Source organism: Danio rerio, chromosome 23 (genome assembly GCF_049306965.1).
Source record: "Danio rerio strain Tuebingen ecotype United States chromosome 23, GRCz12tu, whole genome shotgun sequence".
Lineage (NCBI taxonomy): Eukaryota > Metazoa > Chordata > Actinopteri > Cypriniformes > Danionidae > Danio > Danio rerio.
The window spans coordinates 6,375,694-6,395,000 of NC_133198.1; the positions used below are offsets into that span (position 1 = coordinate 6,375,694).

Below are 19,307 nucleotides of genomic sequence, written 5' to 3' on the forward strand. Positions count from 1 at the left end.
GTTAGTAAGCAGTTTATAACTGCAGCTACAAGCGCTGTATTCTTAACTTATTAGCACCTATATAATGTGTTTAATAATTGTATTTTCATATTTAGCTAATGATTTATTTTTCATTACTAAATAAAGTATCGCATTGTTTACAAACATTTGTATTTAAGAGTAGTTGAAGGTTTTTAAAATCATTCAGAATGAGTTAGTAAATGATTATTAACTATTGAAATCAACATTTATATGTCTTATTATTCAGGCATATACTAATAGTCAACTAATATGTTAATAAATGCTTTGTTAACTCAACTTCATGCAGTTTTGTGGCCTAATCTAAAGTGAGGACTGTTTATGCTTCATAAATCCCTTATACATGATTATTAAAGGTTTAGAATCAAATGAGCAATAATCTTTGCAATCTTTTCTAAAAAGTAAAATTACTGTAAAGTTCGATCACTGCCGAATAACAGGAGTGTCAAAATACGACATAAAACAACAACAACAATATAATAATTTAACAATATAATAAGATGCAATGTTTAAACTCTACAGTGATTTTATTTCAGATAAGGTTGCAACGATTTATTTTTTATTTGAAGTACAGTTTCATTTGTGTTTCTTTAAATTAATATGAATGGATAATGTAATTTTTTCTGTTTAGAATTTAACTGAGCCTTTATTTGTCATTTATAGGGGATTTATGAAGCATGAATAGTCCTCACTTTAGATTAGGTCACAAAACTGCACGAAGTTGAGTTAATAAAGCATTTATTAACATACATAGTAACCATTACTATATGCCTGAATAATAGGATATATAAACGTTGATTTCAATAGTTCAATAATAATTTACTAACTCATTCTTAATGATCCTAAAAACCCTCAACTACTCTTAAATACAAATGGTTTGTAAATAATGTGATACTTAATTTAGTAATGAAAAATAAATGATTAACAAAGTATGAAAGTACAATTATTAAGCACATTTTAAATATGTTTGTAAGTCAAGAATAGAGCATTTGTAGCTGCAGTTATAAACTGCTTACTAACGCTTATTAATGTAGAGTTAATGCTTAACAGATAATAAATTCACTATTTGCTAATGCTTAATAAATGATTTGAAGTGTGTAGTTATTATAAAGTGTTACCCAAGTTTTTTTTTTCTGTCTATATCATGCTTCCAGAACACCCTTTCCCCAAAATAACTTATGCCGAGTTCAGACTGCATGATTTTCAAAGTAGTCGTGTCACAGATATTTTCACACTGCATGATTATCTGGGCTAGCGTTTTGTCGCTGCTTTGTTTTCACTGCAAGATGGATCGGCGACAGGGGCTTTCACATTGCATGACTTTACAATAGGAAGAAATAGGGCTGCTCGATTTTGGGAAAAATCATAATCACGATGATTTTGGTAATAATTGTAATCACGATTATTCAAAACGATTACTGTTAGTCAAAATTATTAGCGCTCCTGAGAATTTTTTTAAAATAATATTTCCCAAATGATGTTTAACAGAGCAAGGAATTTTAACAGTATTTCCTCTAATATTTTTTCTTCTGGAGAAAGGCTTTTTTAAATTTTTATTTTGGCTAGAATAAAAGCAGGTTTAAATATTTTGAAAGCCATTTAAAAGTCTTTTAAAAAGTTTTTTGATTGTCTGCAGAAGAAACTACTGTTATACAATGACCTGCCTAATTACAATAATTAAGCCTTTAAATCGCACTTTGAATCTGAATGCATGTATTTTGAAAAATATCTAGTCAAATATTGTGTGCCGTCATCATGACTAAGACAAAATAAATCAGTAATTAGAAACGGGATATCAAAACTATTATGTTCGGAAATCTTCTTTCCATTGAACAGAAATTGGGGGAAAGGGTTGCACACACACACAGAATGATGCGGTCTTTCGCCCTTTAAAGAGCAACACGTGTACAGCTGGAAAGGGGGCGGTAAATGATGCAATAATCGTTTATCTCGATTAATGGTTTTTCGTAATCGTTAGAAGCCAAAATCGAAATTGAAATCGGATTTTCGATTAATTGCACAGCCCTAGGAAGAATCGCCGACAACTTTGTCCAAACTACATCTCACAGCCAAAAACACGTAGTATATCCTTTGTAATTAACTACATAATGAGAAAGAAGCCTTTAATGGGGTAGAATATGTACATGTTTGCTCACCTGGGTTTGAAGGGAATTAGCAATTTCTCCTCAACTTTCTTTTTTAACTTTCTGTATGAAACGTCAAACAGACATGGGTGCTCCTGTCAAACCTCCACTAGTTTTTCCACCATTCCTTGGGTCTAAATAAACTGAAAATGAGGGCTTTTAACTTCACCCCCAGCCTCCCACTGACCTGCAGACACACACACACACACACACACACACAACCACAAGTGAATGCTGCTCTCTCATTGGCTGTAGGCGATCGCTGATGTTATTTTCAGTCAAAACTTATTTCACACGGCATGATTTGAATCGCCAACAGCTCCAGATATTTAGCACCCCAAATATCTCACGGGCATCGGCGACTCATCGGCGATTCTCTCAGATCACGTCTTTGATAGTTCACACTGTGTGATTGTCATTCACGTGCACAAGCACAGACTTGCCTGTGATTTTAGCCATTTGTCTGCGATTTCTAAAAACCTGTCGGCGAGTCAAAACCGAGGCTAAAATCATGCAGTCTGAACTCGGCATAAGGCATTTCAACAAAAACCATCATTTTGCAGAAAACACACTCATCAAAATTAGAGAACACTTTCAGATAACAGCCAGTTATTGGCGTTAATTTGGCACCTGGTGCTAATTTTCTTCATTATCTGTCAACTTCTTTTTAACTGGCAGCCTAACTTTCAGTGATTTCAAGAATATTGAATCTTTACAACATCACAAACTCATTCAAGTCCCCCAAAAAGATTGGTCGTCCATGGAAGACAAATACAAAAGAGGACAGCGTGTGCAGGTGTAGTTCGCTGTCAGAATGTAGTAGTTTTACTTGTTCATGATTACCCAGGCCTTCTATTGTTCCATTTTTTTCCTTGTCTTTGGCTAGGCAGAACCTCGGTTTTTAGCACTACAATGTTTTGAATCTGTTAATTATGGAACAATATTTCTTGCACATGACCACACAGAACAAAATTGTTGGCATCCAAAGACTTTTAGGCCTTTAACTTCTCTCTTGTAAAATCACTGAAAGCTTCAATGAGATTGTATAGTTGGGGCTGGATGCTTGGCCATTTCGTCTCATCCATTATCCATTGGGAGTGTATAATAGCAAAAAGACCTGTCAGACGAACGCCGCTCACTTTAACGTTAATTTTGCAGAATCACTGTGCTTATCACTGGGTTATGGGCTGTTATAATCGCTGAAAGCATTATGTAAATAATATTTATAATATGTAATCAATATAACTTATTTCAAAGACAACAACAAACTCTGTACTGCATCGGATCTCATTCCCTTGCTGTAAATGTTAGCGATCCTGTTTTTTTTCTGCAACTTCGCAGCACACATATCCTGAATGTTTACAAATATGGTAATTTGTCTATAGGAAACAAACTGACATCATGATACAGTAAATGTTCACAGTTGTTACGGTGTTCAAATTTCAAATTTAGATATGAAGCCAACAACTCACCATGTATTTCAAAGACAGTCTTTAGATTATTAATGTGCATCAAAATAACAATGTTGTCCTGTTCTTTACCCTCTGGCATGTATCAAACCATTAAAACAATTGTTCACTGTAAAATCATTTCTCACTGAATAATGACAATTTTTGTCATGCATTTAAGTTTAATCAAGTGGTCACCCAACTTCTTTAGGAATAAAAATAATAAATTTAAATTGAAACATTTCATTTAACTAAATTGTATGTATTTTCATGTTTCTCTTGGTTTTTCCTGTTTATTTTTAAATTTTAGTTAATATTTTTACCAAAATGTTAATTTGGGTATACACATTTTTGAGAGTTATTCTGTTAGATTAGTTCCAATTTTGGCTTTGGTACTGACTAACCTAATGCAAATTGAATGACAATGTAAGTATCCATCGAATTCATTTTGCCATCGTCCTGAGATGATTTTTAAAACCTGTTATCAATGTCTTTGTCAGAAAAACTACAATTATAATTCATAACCAGTAATCTAGCAATTTTTATACATTTTAAATAGACACCCAATAGTCTGTAATGCCATTAATAACCAGTGAGTAATATATTCTACACTCTCCAAAAAAAAAAAAGGTACAAGATGGTACAAATAATGTTCCTTGAGGAACAGTTCTTTATCTTTGTGAAGTTTATTCATAAACTAATTTCAAGAGGATCACGTGCTTATGATTTATCACAGCCGGTCTCGTATTAGCCAATCATGATCTTACAATCATAAAAGTCCTAAGCTACTATAAATAACCACAGTCTTCAGTCCACTTTATCTCCATTTGGAAGAAACCCCCCTTCCTCCCCATTCTCCTACTTTACCATAGATCGGGCGGCACGGTGGCCCAGTGGTTAGACCCAGGGCTGGCACGTCCATAGATCTGACCTAGGCGTCCGCCTAGGGTGGGAGAATAGGGAGGGTGGCATCCGCGACATACACTACCCTCACCACCCAATCCCTCAGTTATATCCGCGTCTAGTGTCCTAGAATAGAGAGAGCAACGTCCCCGACACTACCCTCACCACCTGCGCCCTCAGTTATGTCCGCATCTAGGGCGGCAGAATAGAGAGGGCGGCGTCCGCAACACTACCCTCACCACGACCGCCCTCAATTATATCCGCATCTAGTGTGGTAGAATAGAGAGGGCGACGTCCCCGACACTACCCTCACCACCTGCGCCCTCAGTTATGTCCGCATCTAGGGCGGCAGAATAGAGAGGGCGGCGTCCGCAACACTACCCTCACCACCACCGCCCTCAATTATATCCGCATCTAGTGTGGTAGAATAGAGAGGGCGACGTCCCCGACACTACCCTCACCACCTGCGCCCTCAGTTATGTCCGCGTCTAGGGCGGCAGAATAGAGAGGGCAGCATCCCCGACACTACCCTAACCATGCGCGCCCTCAGTTATATCTGCGTCTAGGTCTGCAAAATAGAGAGGGCGGTGTCCGCGACACTACCCCCACCACCCGCGCCCTCAGTTCATGTCCGCATCTAGGGCGGCAGAATAGAGAGGGCGGCGTCCGCGACACTATCCTCACCACCCGCGCCCTCAGTTATATCCGCATCTAGGGTGGTACAATAGAGAGGGCGGCGTCTCCGACACTACCCTCACCACTCGTGCCCTCAGTCATATCCGCATCTAGGGTGGCGTACCAACCACCCCTTTTACTTTAGGGTTGAGGGCGGCATGATCATCCTTTGCCTAGAGCGGCAGTTTAGCTTGCTCCGGCCATGGTTAGCCCCACAGCAAGAACACCGCTGGCCCTGGTTTAGCCAGGTATGTGGGTATTTCGGTGAGGAGTTTGTATATTCTCCCCATGACTGGGTGGGCTTTCCTGTTTCCTCCCACCATCCAAAGATATACATTATGCATAACAGACTAAGCAATCAAGCACTTGTCTAGCTCCCTTTTTCTCACGTGTTTCCTTAGTTGCTGCAGCCAGGGAGTTCTGAGATCCACCGAGCTCAAGCTCCCCTCTCGCTCTGCGAACGGGAAGGAGCCCTGGACTTGAGGATCCCTGGAGCTCAGGGCTCTCTCCTGGGACAGCATGTCAAACAAGCTTTTGATAGATCATCGGCTAAAGCCTGGTTTATACTTCTGCGTCAAGTGACCGGCGTGACCCACGGCGCATGCAACGCGCGTAGCTGTGCATTTATACTTCTGCGCGCTGTCTCTGTTGGTCTGCATTAACACTTCTGAAACGCTAGTTGGCAGTGAGGTGTAAATGTTCCTCTGTGTCGAGTTTCTTCGCTTCTGTTTTGCTTTTCCTGAACACTTCCTGGTTGTACAAGTGACTCAAACTCGCTCATTTTAAGGCAGAAACCGGCGGACGTGCAATAACTTTAACTATGAGGTAAACACAAAACAAAACTTTCCATCCAGAGCTCCTTCACGGGACTCCACACTTGTAAACAATCACTCGCGCCATTCGCGCGGCTCTCGGTCCCGCCCAGACTCGTCAGCGCTACCAAGCCGACCAATCACAGAGCTTGCGCTACGCGTCGTTGCGATGTGTAGTTACAATTTTTGAGAGGTGCATGTCAGCCACGCCGACGGCCACGGCGAAGGGCTATGTGTCAGCGCCATAGCATACGCCTGCGTTTGACGCAGAAGTATAAATCAGCCTTAAGTGTGAACTCTTGAAGTAAAAATTGTAACTTATATGGTACAGAAAAGACCTCTTACGATACTGTTCTGTGCCTTTTATGGTACATTTGAAATGTAGGTACACAGTTTTTTATTTATTACAATATCTATGAAAATAAATATTACTGGAAAGGCAAAGTGATTTTATAAATACTTTTCATATTAAAACATGAATCATCATTTAAAAGCATAAAGAAACTTATTTACAAGAATTATTAAGTTCTATAATACAAAACAACTAGTAAAACAAAACTATACAGTATGTATTGTAAAATAAACATGTTTGGTAAGCATTTTTGACACTGTCAAGGTAAAAAGTGTCACTGTGGTGGTACCTTTATGGATCAGATTTGTACATGTGATGAAGGTACAATATTGTATATCTGCAGGTTTTAAAAAACAAAGCTTTTGACATTTTGGTTTCCCATGGTCCAAATCATGTCCTTAAAGGTACAAACTGCAATGGTTTTGTTTCACTGCTGGCACTGCCCCACTGACAAGGGTTTGTACCTTCTTTAGTACACCAGTGTACCATTTTTTTCTGAGAGTGTACCTTCTTTTTCTTTAACTTTTAAAACTAAAGTTCAATTCCCTGTGTGCGATATACTGTAGGCAGCCAATATTTAGTCGGTTATTTATAACAAATGACACTATGAATATGAATTTACAGAGTCTGTGATTTGATATGGACATTGCTGGAGTATATATAAAGAGACGTTTGCTCATGACTTTGGCCGATCTATAAATATCTTCAAATGCACCGCCTGCAGGAGGAATGTGAGGGCTTGCCCTTCCAAAGACTAAGAAGAGGAACATGGGGAACAAAGTGAACCAATAGGCAGAAAAAAAATGGACCAAAAGCAACATAAAGGCATGAAACAGAAAAACCTGCATGAGAGAGGAACAGCAGAGGGACAAGGAAGAGGAGGAAGAGACAGAGAGATGGAGGAAGAATTACAGATCCTCTGACTCAGGCAGACAGGCCGTCTGAGAGAGGCGGGCCAGGGTGCGCAGCATGGCTTTATTTTCCACTAGGAGGCGTGCGTTCCCCCTGCGGAGAGCCTGCAGCCGAGCCAGAGCTGGAGGAGTCTGGAGATAAAGAGACGCCCAGACATGAGAGAGCGAGAGCCAAGCAGATACAACAGCAGACAGGGGTTAAAATTAAAATAATTATTTTTAAAAAGTACAGCAATAGTGTGCTTAAGTTAGTTAAAACAAAGCCAACATGAAATCAAATTTAAAAGGGTTATCCACAAAAGTGCTTTCAAACCTGTATGAGTTTCTTTTGTTGGGATAGTTTGTAAATGGTGCTCATTGACGGCCATAGCAGGAAGAACAAAGCTACTATGGAACACAATGGTTTCCACTTACTAACATTTCTCAGAATATCTACTTTTGAGTTCAGAAAAAAAAAAAATCAGGTACACTACAAAAAAATGGTTTTCCTGCTTACAGTTATTGTCTTGTTTCTAGTCCATATATCTAAAAATTATTCAATCAAAAAACAAAAACTATTGTCTTGTTTTCAGAAATAATAAGTGAAATAAAGTTTTACTTTTCCTTAAAACAAGCTAAATAATCTTCCAATGATGAAACAAACTAATCTACTTTTTTTTTTTTGCTAAAAAAATTAGCTTTCCCAATTGGCAGATGCCACCCCTGTTCCCGTGGACAGAGAAACCCTTGGAGATTTCTGTAGACTGTTGGTTCCGGGTGAGTCTCAGCTCACATCCAACTCCAGCGAGCAGTGAGACGGAACAAAAGGTTCGCAAAGTTTGCTTTTTGCTCATAGATATAATTGTAAAGCACCCTTAAGAAAATATTAATTTAGAAGAGAAATCTGTGATAGGTAGCCGAAGATCTGACATGACTGACTGGCTGTGAACTTAAGATCTCTGACTCCGTCTCCCCTGCTGAAAGCCAGCGAGTCCCCGCTATATTGGTCCCCTTCAAGATCCCGAGGCAGTGATGTCACATATCAGCTCCAACTTCCAACTTTCCTGAAGGAAAGATCCTAGGTATCGCCGATGTTCTGGATCTATCACTTCCACGGAACACAACCGGCCGGCCCCTCGAAGTCGCTGAAGACCCCGGCTTCATGTTAGGATGTCAGGAGCCGCCCCTGGAGAAGGGGGGTAATGCCAGGCATTCACTGGATCCATCGGACTCACTTGAACCCACTTGCACTCTCTCACTCTCCTGACTATTGATTAGCACCACTACATAATGCACCTCCACTCACTCTACCTCAGTCAGTCCTGATCATGACATCCATGAGAATCCCCTGATCCATAACGAGAGTTTCTCCTGCACCAGCGTCTCCTCGATTCCCTCCAGTTTCCTTGATCTTTGTGTTCCAGTGCATTCAGAGTTCATTGTCTCCAACAGATAAGTTGTGTCGTGTGTCTGCAACAAACTTCCATTCTACCAACGAACTCTCTCTGAACTCAATCCTAACTTCCCTTATTGACTTTGTAAATAATACCTGTTTATGTATATCCCTCCAGTGTCCAGTCCTCAGTGTGCAATGACATCCTCCCATCCCCCCAGACATGTCAGCTTATTTCCCAGTGGTTAACACAATATATATCCTATATATTATTTTTTATATTATATCCTATATCTTTTTTCTCATTCCAAAGACATTTAAATATAAAGCTAACAGCAAGATGAATGTATTAGAAAATAAATCCTTGCTCATTTTTCACAATACGACAGAAAAATTTGCATTTCATGTTGACTTTTGAAGGAGGGACAGAAATATAAGCATGCAAAGTCAATCAGGTGAGAACACAAATCAACGTTGGAGAAACTGACACACAGCACATGCATCTGCAGCCCTTCACAAAAGGGAACAGGCCTACAAACATCTTCATGACTAGTGTGAAATCAAATCGAGCATTTTACTGAAGCGAGTTCTGGGTTTAAGCACTAGTAATCACCGCTGTTTTGTTATATAAAAGCCTCACGGAACGCAGTGAAGAGATTAATGAGCGGCGTGAGGCATCTGTGGTTGACCTCAGAAACATCCCGAACCAGCATGTGGAGAAACCCTGAGGTTTGACTCGGTTTCCAAATGTGGCTTTACAGCTTACGGCATTTGGATCAGGCCGTTGAGTTTGTCCAATGCAATGCAGCAGATGACTGCGAGGCATCCAGCATCTGTTCGTGTTTCGTTCTACAAAAAGCATCTGTAGTCTGATTTCTGTGTGGTTACCCCTCTAAAATTGCATACGCAGGTTTGCATGTTATATCTTGCAGCTAAAATACCCAGTATGACTGCTACTTTGGTGCAAACCACAACTCAGTTTGTCATGTTTTTAGATGTTGCTCAAGGACAAATAGGATCATCAGCCTTTTCCTCTGAGCGCTTCCTTTTGACCAAGACCTCACCAATACCCAAACCAGAACCAAGACCATTCAAGACCTGAGGTGTATTCCCAACACATTCTTACTCTCCTCATCACATATTGTTGGTTGGTCAGGACCCCTCATATTACTGTATGCATCATTTTATGACAAGCTATGTCCTGCAACCCATCTCTAGGAAACATCCACACACACATTCACACACACACTCATACACTAAGGACAATTTAGCCTACCGAATTCACCTGTACAGCATGTCTTTGGACTGTGGGGGAAACCAGAGCACCTGGAGGGAACCTACGCAAAGGCATGGAGAACATGCAAACTCCACACAGAAACGCCAACTGAGCCGAGGTTAGAACCAGCAACCCAGCAACCTTCTTGCTGTGAGGCGACAGCACTACCCACTGCGCCACTGCCTCGCCCTAGTCACATATTATTATGATAGCTGTTTTAAGTTATTAAGTTATAAAGTTATCATTAAATTGCCTCTTGCTACAGTTATGAAATAGTTTGATAACAAGCAGGAAATGTAGAAATCTAGGAAACCTACTTTGAATTGGTCTACAGTATATAGCTCATTTCCTGTTTTACATTTTTAATTTTTATAGCGTCCGAGAATCCAAAAAGAGCCACATATTGATGATTATTGATATGATAACTGTTTTAAGTTATAAAGTTATGAAGTTATGAATAAATTGTCTCTTGCTACAGTTATGAAATAGTTTGATGACAAGCAGGAAATGTTCATGGGCCAATGACATGGCCACTTTGAATTGGTCTATATACCTCAGAACTGGACAAACCCTGTAACATAAGCTTCAGATGCTATAGGAATTTACCCTGAACGTTACCTCAGATTTTGAAACCAAAAATTATACCTCATACCTTAGATTTTTTATAATTTTTGTTTCATAAAAGTGGTTTAAAAAAGCTGGGATTAAAGTCAAAAACCTGACTTTAATGAGCCGAACTAAACGTCTACGCTTAAACTGGTTCCATAACATCAAGTAAAAGGTCATTTTATCGAACTTATCAGAGTTCAGTTTGAACAATGGGGCTAATATTTCAGGGGGGCCAATAAATCTGACTTCAACTATATATATATATATATTAATCATTATTAAGAGATTAAGTGAATTAAAATGGCATCAAATTACAGCAGGTAAATGTTATTATTACCTTGATGATTAAGCTTGAACTTAAGACTTAGCCTGAGAGTTAACCTGCTTTTGACCAGGCTAGTTACCCAGCATAAGTTGCCAGAATAACTGAGTTTTAACTATCGTAAATCTGATTTATGATATCGAATCCGCCGTTAAAAAACCTGACTTACCAAAATAAACCTAGCTTTTTCTTTAAGCTTGCTTTATGGAACAGCTCCCTGATCATACTTATTGAGTCTTTCAGGCTTGTTTGAAACCAACAGGTAAAGTGTCTTGAGAAAGGGTTGGAACTAAACTCCTGCACTATTCTTTTGAAGTCACCATTGTGGTGAAATTTGGTTTCTTTGGTCACTAGGGCCTTGATCTGTACCTAAATTAACATACGTATTTTTTTTTATGGATGTCATGGTGATTCAAAATAACAACAAACTATAGGATGTGACAATTAATTGTTTTGTCTGGTATATAGTGTCATGGTGGTTGACAACCAATTACTGAGTGGTTTATGTGATTGAGTAAGAAAAAAAAAAAAAAAACTAAGAGAGACTTATAAGTGATCTACATGGCCCACACGTGCTGTACTACTGTGAGCAACGGGTGAGTGTTGGTGTGTGTAAACAGGCAACCACACGTGGGGCAAAACCACTCACCATCTGCCCCTCTTTCACCCAGTCCAGCTGAGGATGAACTCAGAACTGGTAGCGAAACCTCACTGAGGGCGTCTGCTGGGGCAACAGTGACATCACTGATCAAACAAACACAAGTGCTTCTCTTTTATCATAATTAAAAAAAGCACAACAAAATGAACCAATCAGCATATGAATATTTTATGCCCTCTGCTGTAATCTGAAAGTAAGCTATTTGCATGCTAGCAATATAAACGACACTCTCTAGGTTCCCATCCATAGCTGAAAACCTGACTTATGCAAAAAAATAGGAAAGAATAAATGATATTTTGTGTATAATGATAATTGATCATTTGTGAACAAACACAATGTCCATACCATTTAGGATAATAAAGTTGTCACTATATACACTTAGAAATGCTGGGTTATTTAAACACAAATTGGGTCAAATATGGACTAACCCAAACAATGGGTTCAATTTGATCCTACAGTATTAATTTCATAAAAAAATATGCTAATATCCTAAATTATGGGTCCATATTACACCCTAAATTGGGTTGAAATACTCTAGCATTTTATAAAGTGTATGTTTCCATCCAAAGATGAGAACTAAACTTATGCTGTGAAAGGATCATTTATTAGACTGGAAGTTGCTGCAAAAGAAAAACATTTTTTTTTTAATATAATAAATAATAAATACTTTTATACGAACTTGTTTTAAGACGCTTGATGTTTTAAAATTGATGAGTCGTTTCTGTTGATCATTTAACTAAAGTTAATATAATTTTTTTTTTTTTTTTTTGACAGATTTAGTCATGGACATTTCAGTATGACTAACAGTGACTACGACATCAGTAATCAAACCATTTGCCTTAATCTAATTAAGACAATAATAATATTAAGGCATTTACATGAGTTGCTTTTTGAACATTCTTTTCATGATTGCGTTTTACATGTTATAGCATTAACAGGGTTTCTGCAGATGTCATAATCTCCAATTTAAGATTTATTTAAGACCATTAAGGATAAAATTTAAGACCTATATCACAATATCAAAATCATGCCAGGGAAAATGCTAAATCACAAAATTTGTGGTAAAATAAAATGATTTAAATTGAACGGTACTAAAGACAGGTTAGATGCACTATTGAACTACAAAAAAAAAAAAAAACATATTAAGGCTGATTTATACTTTCGCCTGGCTCCACATTGCACACCTCATAAAATGGACGAGGCTTTTATGCTTGACGCGTTCGCCGTTGTGATATTCAATAACTGAAAAGTAGTAAGTTATTATTATTAATCATTAATATCGTTCAAGATTTAAAACAAATTTTAAAACAAATATTTTTTAATATTTATATAAATGCACATAAAAATACATAAAACTTAGCTAATGGCTTCCACATATCTTGGTCGAATCAAATCAACACTGAAATAACCTGAGTCCAAACAGCCCAGAGATCTTAATACCTCCAAACCAGATCAATTATCTGACTGTGCCTGCTGTACTACACCGCCTCACATTGATTTGGCCTTTCATATATTTGGCACTGTCTTCTTCTTGGCCCCTCAAAATGCCAGCTATGTGCAATTACTGCTGGAATTCTGAACAAAAGCCGTGCCGTGTCTCTGCTGGATTCAATCCGGCCCCGGTGTAGCACAAACTAGGTCAGTATGTACTTCAACAGCTGTGAGACCATACAGAGCTGATGTTACTGATGCCGAGCGTAATGGCCAGCAGTGAGCACTGTGGTTAACATCACTTAAACAAGAATGCTAGATACACTAATCATCAAACTTACTACAAGAGATCTAAACTTTTTGTTAATTACGATACATCAAACCAACTGTCAAAGCAAGTTCTTAGGTTAGCTTTTGGAGCATGCTCTCAGAAATCACCCCAACCCAAGCTCAGAGTTAAAAATATAACATTTGATAGAAATGTACCTTTAATTCTTCCTCCATATCTGAAACCCTCTTCTCCAATGCTTCTTTTTCCTACACAAGCAGACAAAACATTCAATTATGCTTTTTGAAATAATAAAAAAAAATAATAATAAAAAAAAAAAAAAAAAATATATATATATATATATATATATATATATATATATATATATATATATATATATATATATATATATATAATGACAGCAAAAACCTGTATAATTGCAGTAATAATTAGTAAAATGGCAGTAATTACCATTTTTCCCTATTTTTTATGGTTTAAATGCAAATTATCAACAGTAATAAGCTGTAATTTCATGTTTTTTTACGGTAAAGTATGTTCTGTATTTTTACAGTTTTTGAATGTAATTTTGTGAAATGGTTATATTTTCTAATTTAACAGAAATCCTCTGGAAGCCCTGCTGCCAGACTTTTGACCATTTTTAACAGATTTTTTATTACAGTATAGTTGTTGGTATTTTACCATATCTTCTATGATAAATGGATGTTTTTTTTTTTATTTGTTTTTTTTTACTAATACTATAATAATCCAAACGTAATGACAGCTGTTAAAATGACACTTAATAAAAAATAAAATAGAAAATACCGTAATACTTTAGTTTAGGTCACAAAATAAACAAACGATTAACTAACACTGCTACAGTAGCTTAATAAACTACTAATTAGCTGTTTATGAATAGTTAGTATGGCAGGATTCAGGATGCAGAATAAGATCATACTTTATAACTTCTAACAAGCAGTTAATATCTTAAAAATAAGCATGTAATAAGCCAGCATGAATTGAGACTTTGTTACTGGAAATACAATAAGTCAAGAAACATGAGCAATTTAAAGAAAACATGAAGAAGGAAATATTGGTTCAATACAGAAGTCAACACTAAAGAGAAACACTGAAATTTTAAAATTGTCAGTAATCATGTGATCATGTAATGATATATATATACCCTTTTCTCTGATTCAAATACAGTGGATCTCTCTGATATTCTGTCCTGCTTCTGAAACACATTCATAAAAGATTAATGAGCAACAGAGGATAAATGCACACAGAAGGGTCAAAGATGAGTCCCATTTTGTCAACACATAGGCTCCTTCTGAAAACGTAGCCCTTTATACATTTCCGGAGATCGCGAGTTATGTAGCCACAAGTAGGTTGCATTCGATCTCTAAAACGAACGGTATGAGGTGATATGACGCCATGTTTTTTTTTCGATGTTTACCAGCTGACAGCTGTTACCAGTTTGTTCCAGTTAGTTTGCCATAATTGTTGGCGGACTTGAGACGCAGAAAAGAGTTGACCATGGCAATTGGTTCGAGTCTGAAGAATGGTTCCAGAAAGAAAGACAAAAACAGAATCCAAAAAATAAAATAAACAAGTAAATAACGATGAAAACGTAGTAAAAATCAGGCGAGGGCTTTTCTTTTTTTGCATTGCTTTTTTTAAACTGATGGTTGGGCTTATGGAAGTAGTTGGGCAGGTCAATCGGTCCTTTTGAAAACACAATTGGTTGGGTTTAGTGAAGGAAGAGGGTGGGTGAGTCAATCGGTTAGTCTGTCAGTCAGTCGACAGTGGCCTCTGGTGGATTTACATGAGAACAGCAGGCGCAAATGGCACTCGCATGAGAAATTTGATCTCAAAAAGCATACAGAGCCGCCTCTGGTGGAGTCACGAAACAAAAACTGCAACAAAACTAGGTTAACGTGCTGTGTTAATGTGAGACTCTTATCACACAATTAAAATAATATCGCTATTAATCTATTCTCAAGGCTGGGTTGGGAGCTGGGTTTCTATGCAAACTATGATGACTTTCACCTTGATAATTTAGCACGGATGCATACCTGACCGGTGAGCCGTCTGACAAAAAAGTGCCCTTCTGAATCAAATCAGCAGGATGCCTGACTTTAACTGCAGTTCAGCAGTTTCACTTTAACTCATGAACATTTCATTCATGCCCTCATGACAAACTGGGGTATTAGATGCAAATAAAGAGTAAGGGCTGGTGAAAGTGTTATGGAATTTAATAATGCACGCCAAATGGAAAGAAAAAAAAAACTTCCACTTTCCACAAAAAAACAAACAGTTAGTAAACACAAGTACATTTTATTGAACATAATTTATTTTCATTGCCAATTATCAGAGTGGAACAGTTTCTCAAGCAGTTTTTGATGCATTTTGGAAACAGGAGATAAGCCCCTGGTCTAATGCCCCACCTGGCTTGAAAAACCCATACTCAAAGACTTATTATTTGGGTAGCACACATATTCTGAATGCCTTTGGCAGAACTCAAACGATCCATTTTAATCTATTTTAATCTATTTTGGCGCTCTCCAAAAATGTATATAGCGTTATGTTTTCAGAATGAGCCTGGGTTGCATTTTGTTGACTATTGTAATATTTGAAACAATATTTGTGAAAATAAAATGCCAAAAACATGATATACAAGAAAATATAGTCTATATAGGTATATTATATTATTTATATATGAAACAGTAAATAATAGGATAGACATAATGCTCCATTATTACTCCATCAAAACAGATATATTTATGCAGAAAATTAAATCTACATACTGTGCGTACTCTCAGATGTACTTATAATAAATGAACTAAGTAAACAGACTAAATGCTTTAAAATTATAACTGAGTACAAATGTTTTTAGAGCTATTGGTCTAAAATATACTAAAGTTTTAAGATTTAAAATGAAAATAAACTACTATTTTGGAGACCTTTAAATTCTTGTACTAAATATGTCTTCTTTGACCCAGAAGCAAAACAAAACAAAAGTCTTTAAACTCATATTCCAGCCTGATCTCACGAGAAAACGTAACTATTTTATGTATTTTCGGTTTAGTGGCTAATTCCTACAAATTCAGCCATAGGAAAATGTACGATTTTAAAAGGAGGTGTGTCACCAAACCCTACCCCTTAACCCAACTGTCAAGGGGGGGGGGCTTGGTTTTTTTTTTTTTTTTGGGGGGGGGGGGGGGGGGGTTGGGTTGGGGGGGGTAAGCAAATCATACTAAATTGTAGGAATGAGCTTGTATGTTTCATTACATAGTCATAGCAAAACATGCACACACACACAAAAAAAGGGATACATCTAGCTTTGTATATGCAGAATAAAATGTATACTTAGAAACATAAGAACAAACTGAATAGCATAATTTCAAACTAAATCTGTCTGAAAAAAAGTTTGAGATATACCCTGACAGCCTGTATTACTGGTTTAATCAGTTCAACCACCAGGGAATAATAGACATTGGAATGTTGGGATTGACCAATCAGAATCAAGTACTCCAGAGAGCTGCAACACCTGTTGGACCACTAACTTGATACATGATTGGCTTTTCACAAATGATATGAGCATTTTAAAGGCTGGATTCAGCATATGCTAGTGTTATTAATCCAAGTCTCTCCTCTTGGCATAGTGATGATCCAGGCTATCTCTTACTTCATCTACTGGGACGGTCACCTCTTACCTGTGTGACTCTGTCCAGCTGCGAGCGGATTTTGGTGAGCTCCTGTTTGCTGTCCTCCAGTCGAGACTTCAGCTTCTCATTCTCAGACAGAGCATCCTCATACAGCTGATAAAGACAAACAAACTACAGTTTATCCCATTAAATTAGCATGTCCACCGGGAGACGCTTTCCTGACGCTGGTCAACCGAAGAGCACTAATTGCTTGCACTTGATAAACAAAAAATGCTATATGTGACAGCAAAACCAGTGTTGTGTTGCACAGATATTTTTTTAGTAATAGACCAAAACATATTGAATAAGTAAAAAGGATCGATTTTCCTTTTATGCCAAAAATAATTTGAATAACAACTAAAATACGTTTCATGAAGACATTTGCATCATATAAATTTCATAACATACAGCAGGGAAAATAAGTAATGAATACGTCACTTTTTTCTTAGAATACATATTTCTAAAGGTGCCGTTGACGGTAACAACCAAAGAAACCCATATATGAAAAGAAAACAAATCTAATTAGTTTACAAATGAAGTTATGCATAATAAAAGGAAATGATGCAGGGAAAAAGTATTGAACACATGAAGAAACATCATGTCAACAGCTTATTTAGAAATATTATTCGCAGGAAAAAAACATGACATGTTCAATACTAATGTTTACAAAATCCACCAGCATATGGACTAAAAATCCCAGCCAGGCACCGCTCACACGCACCTGTTCCTCATTTGGTATTACACACACTCACAGCTGGGATCTGCTCATGAACTGATTACAAGAACTATTTATACACACACACACACACACGCACACACACAAGCACACACACACACACACACACACACACATCAATGCCGAGTCTTGTCGTATTGTGAACTTTACAAACAAGGCGTTTTCTTTGCCTTGCCTTGTCTTGCCTGTTTTGACCCTCGCTTTTTGTTTGTTTTACTGCTTATTCCTGTCTACTGCCTGCCTTTTGACCCTCCACCTGATTAATGACCACGACTCTGGATTGCCTGTATACATACAGTTTAAGTCAGAATTATCAGCCCCCCTTTGAATTTTACTATCTTAAGCATTTATATAGTTACCAGTTACCATCAGTTATTGGCTCTCAATTATTAATAACCATTTATATTATAAGAAATGCAGTTAAGTTAAGTTTTTACTGGTTATGATTGTTGTGGAAACCATGACACATTTCAAGATTCATCGATGAAAAATATATATTTTGAAATAGAAACATGATAAACAGTTTACTGTCAATTATAGTAATTGTATAAGTTATTTTCTAGAGTTCACACTTAGATACTTTTTGACAACTTGTTAGCAAGTTAGCAGGTTTGGCATGCTGTAGCAGGAGAGAACCCTGAGCTCGGAGAGGGTTAAGCCCAGGGCTCCCGCCAGGTCCTTAAAGCATGTGAGGGGAGTACGAGGTCAGGTGTTTCTCGAGAGCTCCCCTATGCAAAAGAGGAAAGGAGGAGAAGGGGTGGATGGGGGGGTTTCTTGGGGAAAACGAAGATAAGGGAGTAGTTCTTAGCTAAGTTACTTATAGTGAGTTTGGATGAATCTGATTAGCTAGCTAATGAGTGTAGATGAGTGGCCAGCTGCAGTCAATCATATCACATGCTCCTCTCAAAATTAATTTGTGAAACTTCATTTAAGGTCTTACCTTATGAATTCCAAAGAGTGATATATTAGTCTTTTACTTTATATTTAATATAAATATTAAGCTGCACAACAATTTTCAACTTACAAAAATACATAAACAATTGTTTACAAAGGATCATGTGATTCGGAAGATGGAATTAATTACTGTGTGCTGCTAATAATTTAGTTTAATTAAGCTTTAATTCAAAAGGAATACATTACATTTTAAAACACATTCAAAAAAGAAAACATTTTACACCATACTCCCTCACAAATTAATTAAAAGGACCTATTATGCAAAAATGCTTAAAGGGTTAAGAAATATAACCAGTTTCTTCAGAAACGCTTTGATTGACATTCTCCCCTTGTACATGTCATCAGAGGGGGAAAGCCCCACCCATCAGTGATGATCTCTCCCTCATTAGCATAAGATGTTAGTCTTGTTTTTGAATCAGACACATAGACATTTGAAGCTCCACTATCTTTTGAAAAGAGCACAATCTCATTTCAATTTAAAGCAACAGTCACCTAAATTCCAAACATTATTTGTAAGGTATTCTGAACTAAAACGTCACATACACACTTTAGGGACATCAGAGATTTTTTTAGGATTGGTAAAATGAGGCATGATAGATCCCCTTCAATAAGCATAAGAGACTGCATTGAAAATTCCAGGCATTCCTGTCGTTGGGGACAACATTTGACAACTTAAAAACTAATATAAAGAGCATCGCAATGTATTTTGTGATT

The 19,307-nt window shown here is 37.3% G+C and overlaps 2 protein-coding genes across 18 annotated transcripts in view; one reads left to right on the forward strand and one right to left on the reverse strand.

The window, feature by feature from the left end:
- Nucleotides 1-19,307, forward strand: part of zmp:0000001139 — a 308,609-nt gene that overhangs the window by 201,947 nt on the left and 87,355 nt on the right. The window lies entirely within an intron of this gene.
- The window catches only part of ppp1r12b (protein phosphatase 1, regulatory subunit 12B), an 83,412-nt gene that overhangs the window by 5,749 nt on the left and 58,356 nt on the right, over nt 1-19,307 (reverse strand). For 3 of the 17 annotated variants that reach the window (XM_068216855.2, XM_073939792.1, XM_073939784.1), the window contains 4 exons: nt 16,913-17,017; nt 14,380-14,430; nt 13,418-13,468; nt 11,492-11,563 (listed from right to left, as the gene is read on the reverse strand). In XM_068216855.2, coding sequence (XP_068072956.2) covers nt 11,531-11,563; nt 13,418-13,468; nt 14,380-14,430; nt 16,913-17,017 — 240 coding nt within the window. In that variant the 3' untranslated portion in view covers nt 11,492-11,530. Of the gene's footprint in view, nt 1-3,370; nt 7,396-11,491; nt 11,567-12,269; nt 13,469-14,379; nt 14,431-16,912; nt 17,018-19,307 lie in introns of those variants that run through there. The other 14 variants (XM_073939785.1, XM_073939782.1, XM_021469894.3 and 11 more) reach the window with 10 other exon arrangements.